General features: G+C 36.6%; 8 protein-coding genes and 1 non-coding gene across 9 annotated transcripts; 5 read left to right on the top strand and 4 right to left on the bottom strand.

The window, feature by feature from the left end:
- Positions 1-19: 19 nt before the first annotated feature.
- SMKI13G1550 (putative methyltransferase) lies at positions 20-1,438 on the bottom strand (the record flags this gene model as incomplete). Its single annotated transcript, XM_056224738.1, has 1 exon — positions 20-1,438. One exon carries the CDS (start codon positions 1,436-1,438, stop codon positions 20-22), a length of 1,419 nt encoding a protein of 472 aa, XP_056078626.1.
- Positions 1,439-1,888: 450 nt separating this feature from the next.
- PEX12 (ubiquitin-protein ligase peroxin 12) lies at positions 1,889-3,088 on the top strand (the record flags this gene model as incomplete). The annotated part of the gene is made up of 1 exon (XM_056224737.1): positions 1,889-3,088. The coding sequence occupies one exon, from the start codon at positions 1,889-1,891 to the stop codon at positions 3,086-3,088; it is 1,200 nt and encodes a 399-aa protein (XP_056078625.1).
- A 48-nt stretch (positions 3,089-3,136) lies between these two features.
- On the bottom strand, positions 3,137-4,024 carry CSI1 (Csi1p; the record flags this gene model as incomplete). Its single annotated transcript, XM_056224736.1, has 1 exon — positions 3,137-4,024. One exon carries the CDS (start codon positions 4,022-4,024, stop codon positions 3,137-3,139), a length of 888 nt encoding a protein of 295 aa, XP_056078624.1.
- Positions 4,025-4,253: 229 nt separating this feature from the next.
- MRPL3 (mitochondrial 54S ribosomal protein mL44) lies at positions 4,254-5,390 on the bottom strand (the record flags this gene model as incomplete). The annotated part of the gene is made up of 1 exon (XM_056224735.1): positions 4,254-5,390. One exon carries the CDS (start codon positions 5,388-5,390, stop codon positions 4,254-4,256), a length of 1,137 nt encoding a protein of 378 aa, XP_056078623.1.
- Positions 5,391-6,394: 1,004 nt separating this feature from the next.
- On the top strand, positions 6,395-6,958 carry SMKI13G1515 (uncharacterized protein; the record flags this gene model as incomplete). The annotated part of the gene is made up of 1 exon (XM_056224734.1): positions 6,395-6,958. The coding sequence occupies one exon, from the start codon at positions 6,395-6,397 to the stop codon at positions 6,956-6,958; it is 564 nt and encodes a 187-aa protein (XP_056078622.1).
- A 1,627-nt stretch (positions 6,959-8,585) lies between these two features.
- Positions 8,586-8,658, top strand: Smki_13.trna7A. The gene has a single exon. It is a non-coding gene; the product is annotated as a tRNA-Ala (tRNA).
- Positions 8,659-8,789: 131 nt separating this feature from the next.
- On the top strand, positions 8,790-10,373 carry MSS1 (Mss1p; the record flags this gene model as incomplete). Its single annotated transcript, XM_056224733.1, has 1 exon — positions 8,790-10,373. The coding sequence occupies one exon, from the start codon at positions 8,790-8,792 to the stop codon at positions 10,371-10,373; it is 1,584 nt and encodes a 527-aa protein (XP_056078621.1).
- A 297-nt stretch (positions 10,374-10,670) lies between these two features.
- UBC7 (E2 ubiquitin-conjugating protein UBC7) lies at positions 10,671-11,168 on the bottom strand (the record flags this gene model as incomplete). The annotated part of the gene is made up of 1 exon (XM_056224732.1): positions 10,671-11,168. The coding sequence occupies one exon, from the start codon at positions 11,166-11,168 to the stop codon at positions 10,671-10,673; it is 498 nt and encodes a 165-aa protein (XP_056078620.1).
- Positions 11,169-11,433: 265 nt separating this feature from the next.
- MAC1 (Mac1p) lies at positions 11,434-12,687 on the top strand (the record flags this gene model as incomplete). The annotated part of the gene is made up of 1 exon (XM_056224730.1): positions 11,434-12,687. The coding sequence occupies one exon, from the start codon at positions 11,434-11,436 to the stop codon at positions 12,685-12,687; it is 1,254 nt and encodes a 417-aa protein (XP_056078619.1).
- Between the last annotated feature and the right edge of the window lie 186 nt (positions 12,688-12,873).

Here is a 12,873-nt window from a genome sequence, read left to right as displayed (position 1 = left end):
GATTATACAGGGTGCCGTATCATTTCTTGCTTGGTGTACCTGAACTAAAACAAATGACTGCCCATTTACCACTACAGCACCACCAAGAACCACGGCCAGGGTTTTCCTTTTCCCATTCTTGGCTCAATTCTGCGTCAAGACCTTCAGGTAAACCAACTTGCACATCGGCCTTACATGTCCTCAAACTTAATGATGTGATACCGTTTGTAGAAAGAGGTCCAATAGCGGTCTCCCATTTAGTGGTGCGGGGCCACTTCCTGTCTCCAGTTAACTTCCTATAGTTTAGATCACCTTTGAAGATGACCAAATTGGAAGCTTGTAAATCTTCGTGTAAAGTGGAACCGTGATACTTGACTTCCTTTGCATCCAAATTCCAATAATCTAGTTCTGTGGTCCAGAAGGAATCCTCGCGGAATTCTATCTTACCGCTAGAAACAAACTTGTCAAGTTCATTAGCAAATAGATCAAGCGCCTTGGATTCCTTTGTTGAAGCCTCACCACTTGGAAAGAACTCACGGTCTCTTAGATCCTTAATCAATAGGTCAAAGTCCTTCAACATAACATCACTAACCATATATGGAATGTCTTTAGCATGAAAGATACATTTGGTAGCCAAGCCACTTTGCAACAGGAAAGCAGCGAGCATTAAATCAGCATACAATTCAAAGCCAGAATTGTCCAGCACAAAATCAACACGAATGTTTGTGCTATTAGCCTCGGCCTTAGCCTTAGTTAAAACTTCCCATGCTTTCTCTGTGTCATTAACAACAATTTTGGACTCAGATGCTGCTCTTGCCTTCGCTCCTTGAATAGATTTGATCTCCTCTAAAGTGGCATTGGTCAACAGAGATAAATCAGTGGCATTACCCCATAAAGAAATCTCAATAAACTCCTTAAAAAGAATTCTCAGTATATCCTCGCCATCACTTCCCGAATACTGCTCCATTTCCTTCAACTGCGGTAACAGATTTTCGTATCTCAGAGCCAATTCCACGACACCATGGAACGAGGATTCAAAAGTTGATTGCTTCAGTTTGTTGAATATATCAAATTTAGCCCATTCAGATTGGCGTTGGAATAGAACATTCATTCTTCTGTATAAGTAAACCTCGGAGAAAAGCCATTCCACTGCCCCCCAGTTGACTTCAGGGTGTTCCTTTAGATATTCATTGAACGAAAGCGGCACATTTGCGACTTCAATCTCTTCTTCAGTGAATGGCCTCAAGGGCACACGATTAATCACCTCCTGGCGGAACTGCTTTAATTCATTCTTGATAACTTCACCTTGTTTAAATTTATTGTCATTATTTTTTTCTGATTCTTGCTGCTCAGTTAAATCGTCTATAGCATTTTGAATGATAATAGGCCAACGGGAACTAGCTGTATATTCACCAAAAGTGCCCTTGTCATTGGTCATAAATCTTCCAGGAATTGTCATTTTTTGTTTTGTTTTTTTTTCGTTATCGTGATAACTATTCTCTTCTGTTTATGCAAGAGTCGCAATGAGACATTATAACCAAAAGGACTTTAAGTAAAGTTTATATACTTTCAATATGTGAGAGAAACCTGGATTACTTGAGAGCTATAATGCCGCTACGTGGCGCCTTAAGCCCTTCCAAATTGAGGGGTATGGGTTATACCAAGGAATTGTCGACGTGGACGATTATTATTGCTTGGCGATAGTTTAATCCAATCCAATCACTCTGGAGAAGGGAGGTGTAATTGAATGTATGACATAATACTATTGGGGCATTGCTATCCTTATGAGTCATAATACCGTTAAAACACATTGCGTGACAGAGATTTTCGCATGAAGCCTCCAGAAGAGGACAAAGAAAGGATAAGCAGGTAAAAGCAAAGCGAGAAATAGAAAAACAAGCATCAACTGATGAGCTTCTATTCAAACCTACCGTCTGTTAGGCAATCCAATCAGGGGGCTCCAACACGTAGTGGAAATGGGGTGGGATTAGAACGATTGTACCCAACTATCTTTGAAATAGTGTCATCACAGGAAATTGATTCCTTACTGCCCATCTCGATACGGTACCTATTAACAAATCATTTAGTGGCGAACTTTCCCAACAGACATACTCTGCGGCTGAACAACTACTTTTCGGAATTGTTTCAAGTGATAAAAGGAATCGTTGAATGGTATCATTTAAAGACGTACAATTCGACGTTTATTGATCGATTTTATGGCCTGCAACTGTTCAATTCGAAGGACCGAAATCTTGCCTTGACGCAATGCTTAAATCCTAAAAACCAGAATTCGTGGCCTCAAGGTTTGCAGCTAACCCAGTGGCAGAGAAAAGTGGTTTTTTTGGAAAAGATTATTCTCCCTTATATTACAACGAAACTTGATGAATTACTTGAGAAGCTATCATTGAGTAACATATTCAGCAATAGTGAGAACGAAGAGAAATGGGTCAAGAGGGCTTTTTTGAAAATCTATCCATTTTTCAAGAAATTGTTTGCATTATCTAATTTATTCATCAAATTGTTATTCCTGACTAAAAGAACTGGATCGGTTTCGTTGTTACAATACTTATGTAACGTAGAGTACACAACAATGAAGCCGCTTTTTCCAGCAATGTCTAGCTTCAAAGAAATGAAAGGGATGGAGAGTAGGTTGAAGAAAACAAACATGTCGTCAATGTTGACGCTTATGAAAAATAAACTATCGATTATACCCATGTTTCTCACATTCATGGGTTCGCAGTTCTTTCCCACGTTTATATTCATACTGAGAGTATACCAATGGTGGACCACACAGGACATGACCACTAAATTGCAGAAAAGACTGAATGACCTGGATAAAGATATTCCGAGGCCGCCAATCTCCTCACAGAATGACAAAACGAACGGTGAAAAGAAAGTTACAGAGGCCTGTCCTGTTTGCAGAAAGACTATACAAAATCCCTGTGTATTGGAAACGGGTTACGTGGCGTGCTACCCATGTGCCATAAGCTATTTAGTTAGTAATGAGGGCCATTGTCCAGTTACTAATAAGAAGCTGTTAGGTTGTACATACAACAAAGAAATGGATAAATGGGAAGTTGTGACAGGAATCAGAAAGCTACTAATCTGATAACCGGAGGAAGAAAAAAATAATGTTGTTTAGATGTATATATTGTGGCTATTTTTTTAAAGTATTCGAAATTTCCCACTGCTTACACGAAATTTCCAATAGTTTGATTTCATTAATCTTGTTGTCTAGTAAGTAGTTCATATCACTTGTTCCACCTCTTTGTAATTGTGTTACAAGCATTGATATCTTCCGGAGAATTACGTCTTGCGTAGCAGAAAAGGATTTGTCATTAGTGTCATAATTTTTCAAGAACCTTTTCATTCGACTAATCTTCTCGAGTAATTTTTTTATGGCATTATTATTATACTCCTGGATATTTACTTCTCTATCTTTCATATCAGTTAACTGAAATTCATCATAATCAGGATTCATGTTGTTATGTGGTATGAGAATTTGATATCTATCATTCATATCCTCGATTTTCACCTTATCTTTTAGGAATTCAAGAATGATTTCTTTGCCTATTTGGATCTGGTTTTCGATTTGATAGCCCTTTAAGCTATTGATACCTTCTTGAGACGATGTATGATGATAAGGTACATTGTACTTGATTAAATATTTTAAAGCTAAGGGAATCAATTGAGTAAGTATTTTTCCTGTCACTTCGTTATTGGTCTTCTCGTCTTGTTTCAAATGATACAGATCTAGAATGCCGAGTATACAAATGTCCTTCTGAGTTACTTTTGTTAGGTCAATTCTCCTTTTTAGACCTTCTTGATTTATTAGGTCTTTTTTTTGTATCGGGATTTGTATAACCTTTTCCACATACCATTGGGACTCTAACTCATTCCCATCTGTTGGCATATAAACCTCATCTTCTTGACCCTGTTTGCGCCCAAATAATAAGAACCAAGAGTGGTCTATCAAGTCAAAGGATGACTCATGCAGAAAGTTTATTTCTGATAGAGCTAAAGAACTAAATTTCAGATGATCCATTTGTCTCGTGTTCCTTTCCCCTGACTAATTTGCGTTTCCCTTGATTGCTGAAAACCTTTTTTGTCTTTTTGCTTGAGATATATGGCAGTAAAGAAGGGACATATTTCCGTTCACCTTTATATATTTCATATACACATAAGTATATGCTTATTATATCAATGTATATGTATATGTACAAGAATGTGCTCTGGTTCAACAGTTCTATATTTACAAAAGAGCAAATAGAAAACTAAACAACAACAGTACCAGGATCGATAACTGGTTCTTGTTTGGCGAGAGGCTCGTAGCAATACCACTTCATCAAAGCATCAGTAGCCGCTCTTGCTTTTGCCTCCTTCAACGAGGAACCATAACCTTCACCCAAAGTTTCTTCGCCTGAAAAGACATGTACAATAAAAACAGGTGACTTGGACAATCTACCAGACTCAGCGACTAGCTTTGATACAGGTTTTTTCAGTCCTTCTCTACGACATAGCATGGCCAATTCTCTTGTAGGTTGTTCAAATTGGAACATTTTCGTGATATCCAATTTTCTACTCATAATGTGATCGTCAATAAATCTGTAGACCGCCTGAGAATCCCTTTGCTCCGAGACAGCCCAAATAGCCGCTATTATACTTCTTACACTCATTGCAAGGGCACTTATCTCTGAAAAATTCTTTTCAGTGATTAATTCAATACCATCATTGGAATTCAACGAATTATTATAAAATTTAAGTCTCCCCAAGGTGAACTCAAACGGCTCCTGTTTCAAATAGCGCGATAAAATAGACGTGGTTTCCACTTCAATGCCCCAATATTTGGCAATATGGGCCAGGACAACCTCTGATATGTATGCATTGACTGCAGCATTCAAAACCACAGTAGGTAATCTTGGATATTTTTGTATGATAGATTTTGTAACGTGATAAGATAGCAAATTCTTACCCATGATGTTCAAACCGTGGTTGTCTAAGTATTTATTAGTGGGTACGGTGTTGATGAAAGCTGCACCTTTGGAAGGATCATTGATCTTGTCGGGAAGTTTTGCAGAGGGACATGTCAAACACCTGGAGAGTGTTGAATAGGAAAATTCATTAGGTAATTGTAATCTCTTGTGGAGCGTTCTTAAAGAAGGAGACTTGGAGGCCACTGATTCAGGTATTTCATTTATCGTAGTCTTCAAATCTTGGTAGTATTCTTTATACTTAGCGAGCTCGGATTCGGGTAGGTGGCGCTTTTGTTGTTGTTTTGATATTGAAAGATGTAGGTATCGTTTTGACGTTAATCTCGACGATTGTTGCAGAAAGCAAGTAGTGGACAAGTGTTGTGAAAATGGTCTTATAGTTCGGCTCCAATGCCATGTACTGTTTGGAAAGGGCTTCATACCTGCTACTAGTGTTCTATTGCAGAATACTCATCCAGCAAATGAAGGTAACGATTCTCTTACCGATAATTCTTTTCAAGTTGTTCTAGTATTGCTCTTTTCTCACCTGTGGAGAAGCAGCGCTTACCCGACTTGATATTTTGAAGACATCTTAAAGGTGTCGCGCTACAACGGTGAGAATTTATAACTAATAAGCTGTAGATTGGGTAACAAGTTGCTGTTATTATTCTGCTACTTTCCTTTTTCATCTCTTGTTTATCTTAAGTTTTATTTGTCACCGAGAAATAGGAAATCCTATCAATTTTCTCAAACTTCATCAAAATCTCATTAATACACTGGAAACATAGGTAATAGTCAGTAGCTGGTGAACGATTCTTATTCGGAGACCATCAATTAGAAGTAGCCTTATGTTGATAATTAGTGTTTTAGTAAGTTTTTGTTGGAATAAGTGATTACTACTATACACCTATTCGTATAAATTGGATTAAGTTATGGCAACTATACGTCTTCGCATAAATTGGAGTAGAAAAATTCTAATAATAGAATTTACTGCAGTAATGAGATAAAGATCTATTAATTGTCTAGAACTTAGTATATAAGAAGATGAGTTATTACCAGATTCTTATCATCATCACTCTGATTTATGTCTGAACCTTTTAGTTTAATATAACCAATCAGCGTGTGTTTTATATACCTCTCTTATATAGGTTAAGAAGGAACGACTTACTAAACAACTAATTATTAACAGCGTGGAATTAGAGATCTTCTTTTGTGGATTTTATATTCTAAAGGAGAACTTCTAATCTATTTGACGGTAATTAGTAGTTAAGCTGTAATACTGAATTAGCTGCACGTGACTAACTGGCCCCTTTTTCAAAGATGAAGGTGAGCTATTAAGTTGAAGTATTCATTACATGAAGTAATCTACACAGCTGCTTCAATAGATAAAGATATTTTGTATCATTTCTTTATTAGCCAGCATATTTCGAGGGATAATTAATGACATGAAGGAACCTGGAGAAGAAAGTAAGAATGACGATTCTGCCATCATGAATGAGGGTGTTTCTAAATACTTCGGAAACCGTCTGCTAAATATGTTGTTCACAGTGTCCCTAATGAAAGATGCATTGTATCCATGTCCTCTATTCTATCGATCTCCAACGTTTTCAAATAATCGAAACTTAACTACTGTCTCGACTTTAGTATTTGCATCCATAGTTTCTTTTTTTTTGTTTCTATTATGGAGAGAAAGGGCTACCTCCAAAACGACCCAAAATGAAAGCTCTTACTGTTATTCTCAAATAAAAAGCGATATAAGACCAAAGTGTTCGTGTTGCCTAACGTTTTTTATCTTATATGTAATTTTAACGTGTTTAATTTGGCTAGTTCATCTACTACCTATGAGATATGAAACGTTAGATTTGAAAGCAGTATTACAGTTCATTTTATTGGATATTAACATCTTAGTAGTTAATGTAATCGTTATCAGAAGTTATAGAATACACAATTTGCATCGTAGTCCCCTTGTGAGTGGTGAGGGTAGTTCGAACGATGAACAGATGTGTTAACAGCCTTTAATATTATATTGTTGGAATGAAAAACCAACTATGGTCTATCAACTAGTGGTCATATTACTAGTGCTCTATCATATACGGTGTTAGAATATGACGAAAGTTATGATAAGCTGTCATCGAAGTTGGTGGAAGCTGAAAAGCAAGGATTGATAACGAATGACAACATATAAATTGAAAATAAAGGCATATACAGAATTATGTAGAATTACGAGTTCCATTTATTGGATTCTGAGATAATTGTGGAGTTTGATGTAATTGTTGGGATTCCATTTTTTATAAGGCAATAATATTAGGTATGTAGATATACTAGAAGTTCTCCTCAGGGATTTAGGAATCCATAAAAGGGAATCTGCAATTCTACACAATTCTATAAACATTATTATCATCGTTTTATATGTTGTCAGTCATTATCCTACTACATTATCAATCCCCGCATTTAGCTTCCTCTAACATCGATGACAGCTTATCATAACTTTCGTCATATTCTAACACCGTATATTGTTGATAATTAGTTGTTTAGTAAGTTGTAATAATTAAGAATAGTCGTTCCTTCTTAATCTATATAAGAGAGGTATAGAAAACACACGCTGATTGGTTATATTAAACTAAAAGGTTCAGACATAAATCAGAGTGTTGATGATAAGAATTTGATGATAACTCATCTTCTTATATACTAAGTTCTGGACAATTAATAGATATTTATCTTATTAGTGCAGGAAATTCTATAATTAGAATTTTTCTACTCCAATTTAATTGGTATCACCATAAGAATGTTAGTATTAATTTACTCAACATTATTAGTATCATGTTAAAGAATGTTCGTCATCAACTACAACAATTTATATGAATAAATGTATAGTAGTAATCACTTATTCCAGCATATATGATAATATACTAGTAACGTAAATACTAGTTAGTAGATGATAGTTGATTTATATTACAACAGATTGGTTGTATTAAACCCAATTATTCCGACATAATTCGAAACATTGATGATAAGATTTCGGTGATAACTCATCTTCTTATATACTAAGTTCTGATCAATTATGTTGGAATAAGTGATTACCACTATACATTTATTCATATAAATTGTTGTAGTTGATGACGAACATTCTTTAACATGATACTAATGATGTTGAGTAAATTAATACTAACATTCTTATGGTGATACCAATTAAATTGGAGTAGAAAAATTCTAATTATAGAATTTCCTGCACTAATAAGATAAATATCTATTAATTGTCCAGAACTTAGTATATAAGAAGATGAGTTATCATCAAATTCTTATCATCAACACTCTGATTTATGTCTGAACCTTTTAGTTTAATACAACCAATCAGCGTGTGTTTTATATACCTCTCTTATATAGATTAAGAAGGAACGACTATTCTTAATTATTACAACTTACTAAACTACTAATTATCAACAAATTAATAGATCTTAATCTTACTACTGCAGATAATTCTATTATTTGAATTTGCCTAATCCAATTTATAGGAAGAACGTATAGTTTTGCAATAACTTATTCCAACACCTTCGCAAAGGGAACTGAATTTGTGTGACACCAGATAAGTTAGCTAAGACAGGTAAAAATAAACGTGTTAATATTTCACAAATTCTCGGGCGTGTGGCGTAGTCGGTAGCGCGCTCCCTTAGCATGGGAGAGGTCTCCGGTTCGATTCCGGACTCGTCCATTTTTTTGTATTCTCTTTTGACCAATAGAGCTGCTTGCTTGTATTCACGATTTTAGATGAAGAAACAGCAGTAAAATAGCCAGCGATACTTCCTTGTTAACGTTTGGTTTTGGTTGATAGACATATCATTGATGAAGACTGTACTCTTTCTACGGTCTCAGCTTTTTTCTAGGCCACATTTTGCCAGAAGTGCGTTAAGAAGGTATTCCGGATTTACAAAGCCTTTTACCTCACAGCTACCAACAATCTATGCATTGTCTACACCAGCACATCAAACCTCTGCAATAGCAATCATAAGAATATCGGGTTCTCTGTGTAAGTACATTTACAGTCAACTAGTACGTTCAAATGAGAAGCCACCGATAAGGAAGGCCATTTTGAGAAACATATATTTGCCGACTTCTTTTAGAGCAGAACAACTTCACCGTCAAAAGGAAAGTAAACTATTATTAGATTCCTCGTTACTATTGTATTTCCAAGCTCCACATTCTTTCACTGGTGAGGATGTACTAGAACTACATGTTCACGGTGGGAAAGCCGTAGTTAATAGTATACTAAAGGCAATCGACTCGTTACACGATAGAAGTAGCGGCAAAGATATAAGATTTGCATTTCCCGGGGATTTCTCCAGGAGAGCATTTCAAAATGGAAAGTTTGATCTCACTCAACTTGAAGGTATCAAAGATTTGATTGATTCGGAAACAGAATCTCAAAGAAGATCTGCCTTGTCAAGTTTCAATGGGGAAAATAAGATCCTGTTTGAAAATTGGAGAATGTCTATTATAGAAAATATGGCTCAGTTGACCGCTATTATAGATTTCGCCGATGATAATAGTCAAGAAATTGATAATACAGACCAGATTTTCCACGTGGTAGAGAATAACATCACACTTTTACGAGACGAGATTATTACTTTTATGCGAAAGGTGGAAAAATCTACAATTTTGCAGGATGGAATAAAGTTAGTACTACTTGGCGCTCCCAACGTTGGTAAGTCTTCATTAGTGAATAACTTAACTAACGATGATACATCGATTGTCAGTGATATACCTGGCACGACTAGGGATTCGATTGATGCTATGATAAACATAAATGGCTATAAGGTTATTATTTGTGACACTGCAGGAATAAGAGAGCAAAGTTCTGATAAGATCGAAAAACTGGGCATTGAGAAAGCCAGGAAAAAAAGTATACAGAGCGACTTGTGTTTATTTATTGTAGATCCCACCGACTCTTTGAAACTTGTGCCTGAAAACATCTTAACCCATGTGCTATCGGATACCTTTAAGGACAAGCGAGTGATTATTGTAGTCAATAAGAATGATTTAGTTTCTAGTGGTGACATGGTAAAAGTTGTAAATAAACTACAAATTAAATTCGGAGAAAAATACCCCATAGTGAGCGTGTCTTGCAAGACGAAGAAGGGGATAGAATCATTAATCGAAACCCTGACAAAGAATTTCAAATGCTTGTCTCAGTCAAACGTCGATTCTAGTCCTATTATTGTTTCCAAAAGGGTTACTGAAATCCTGAAAAATGACGTACTTTACGGTCTGGAAGGGTTTTTTAGTTCTAAAGATTTTGATAATGATATAGTTCTGGCTACAGAGAATCTAAAATACGCAGCAGATGGAATAGCCAAGATTACGGGACAAGCTATTGGCATTGAAGACATTTTAGATTCAGTGTTTAGTAAATTTTGCATAGGGAAGTAGTAACCTGAGCATAGCTGCCGCATGTATAAAGAAAAAAACTATTGACAAATGAACCAGTATATATTAGGAAATAATTAAGAAAACCATACTCGCATGCTAATGGAATAGCAAGGCGTTAACCTTCGAAAATAGATGTCGATACATTGCATTAGGCTACTTGACGAAGGCCTCGGGAACTCAACATGCTGGTTATGTAATGATTGTTTTCTTTTATATGATAGATATGCTTATATATGTATATAGAGAACAGCTAGGAAGGGGGCGGTCAAATGACGTTGTCAGTCTCGTATCTGGTTTTTAAAATCCTAGAGATTTCAAAATAGAAAGCTTCACCTGTTTCTCAAACTCAGGTCTATTATCTCTCCATAAGATGCATGCGTCGATATTTGCACCGCTTTCGATATTGGGTTCGCTCAGCATGCTCATAACACTTAAAAGAATTTTTTCTACGCTTTGTACAGGTGACCATCTTTCTTCAGCTAATTCATACATGTTAGGATCATCACCAGGGGAGTGTAGAATGGATATGCACACCTCTCCATTTGGGTAGATATTCGGGTGTAGTATGCTGGGTGTGAACGTAAGTTTAGGAGGAGATAATGGGTAGTCTTTAGGAAATTCTAGCTTAGCATTGAAAACACCATCTGCGTATGGAGTATCCGGAGGTCCTTGAATTAGGCAGTCCCAAACGAATATGTTGTTTTCTGATTTGGGACCAGCTACTATGCCTGGTGGAGAATCTTTGATTAGCTGTTGAAGCTCTTTAAGAAGACGTTTCTGAGCGGTTTTCGACATGGTATAGTCTTACAGGTTTGAATGAAACATAGAAAGAATATTTTTAGTGTAAACTCCTTTATACATTAAACGCTAGAATCCACTTTGGCATTTTTCGAGCTTTTGAATTAAAGGCTGTAACCTTATTCTTCGGGTAATGGTAAAAAAGGAGCTATTAGAAAGATCTCGAGACAATAAGCTGCTGCATCCTTGTGAGTCAAGTGCGATGAGGGGGTTTGCATTTGAATTTCAAGTGAACTCGTAAGCTCCGTAAGCTTTACGAGAGATGATAATTTTTAATGGAAACAAATATGCGTGTGCGTCATGCATCAGGGGACATCGCTCTTCAACGTGTAGGCATTCCCACCGAATGTTAATCAAGGTGAGAACTAGAGGAAGGCCTTCTCCCATGGCTATTAGGGACGCTATTTTAGTAGACTCAACTTCTCAAAGTACGGAATATGAAAATAGTGCGCAGATTGAAGGTAGCTGCTGCAGTGGAATGAATCAGCAGCCAATATTGTTTGTGCGTGCCTCTGCCGTTAGAAAAGCAAGGATGATAAACGGTAAACTGCATATATTAATGGAGGAAGGCTGTACTGCTCACGAACCTAAAGATATTAGTACTTTTACTGATGATGGTAACAAATATATAACCGAAATGGAATTTCTTAGGAAGCACTCCCCAAATGCGCCAGCAACAGGAACGATATCTCCAGAATCTACCAAGTCATCTTCTTCAAATGAAAATAAAGAGAGTACTCAGGTGCAGCAAGAGCCGGTACGACATTTTTCAACTTGCTGCAAGAAAAATAAGCTCCATAATCAGGCTTCTAATAACAAGATGGACAAGGAACCGTCCGGTGATATATTTACACCATATGGACCTTTAGAATCAGCTTCCACTTTCGACGACATATTACAAGACGACTATGATAATTCTGTTCCTAGCGTGCATGATAGTTCGGGAACGCTCACCCCACAAAGTGCAACAGCAGCAGCAGTACCTCAACCAAGTGACATTGCTTCCAAAGTGGAAGTTCTGACTCATAAGGGCATTTTCTTGAGCACGCAATGCTCTTGTGAAGATGAACACTGTCCATGTGTTAACTGTCTAATCCATAGAAGTGAAGAAGAACTGAATTCTTATATTGAACAAAGTGGTGTTCCATTGACCAACATAGGCGAGGCTCAAATTACCGACAAGATGATGGATTACTTGGATGACTGCAAATGTTCTAACAAGGAATGCGTGTGTCCTCCAGATAATTGTACTTGTGACGGTTGTTTTTCTCATTCTACAAACATCATTTCATTTGAGAAATTTTTCTTTTATGGCATTTTGAATACAAGGCTAACAAGAAAAACTCAAATAAAATTCAAGGGTAAACTTGTACCATCAAAATATTGGTGGGATTTTCTAAAGTTGCAAGTACCGTTAATGACAGATGCCCAGTTGGAATTACTTGATATTCATGCGTGGTTTCAAAAATTGGTCTCTAGTTATGCACCACATCTAAGCGATGCCAACACACTATAGAAGCACGCGAATAAAAAACATTCAAAGCGTCTGAAATGAATGCGCTTGCCGCAATATCCCGAATTGCCATATGATAATATTCAGACCTACTGTATTCAAAATTAAAGGTGCCCATAAGATAATACTGGGCAAGACATGGGAAAAAGATAACTTGTAGTTCAAATTTATGGAAACTGTAGAATAAGT

The sequence above is a fragment of the Saccharomyces mikatae genome (assembly GCF_947241705.1).
Source record: "Saccharomyces mikatae IFO 1815 strain IFO1815 genome assembly, chromosome: 13".
In the NCBI taxonomy this organism is placed as follows: Eukaryota; Fungi; Ascomycota; class Saccharomycetes; order Saccharomycetales; family Saccharomycetaceae; genus Saccharomyces; species Saccharomyces mikatae.
This window is presented reverse-complemented; position numbering and strand designations above follow the sequence as displayed.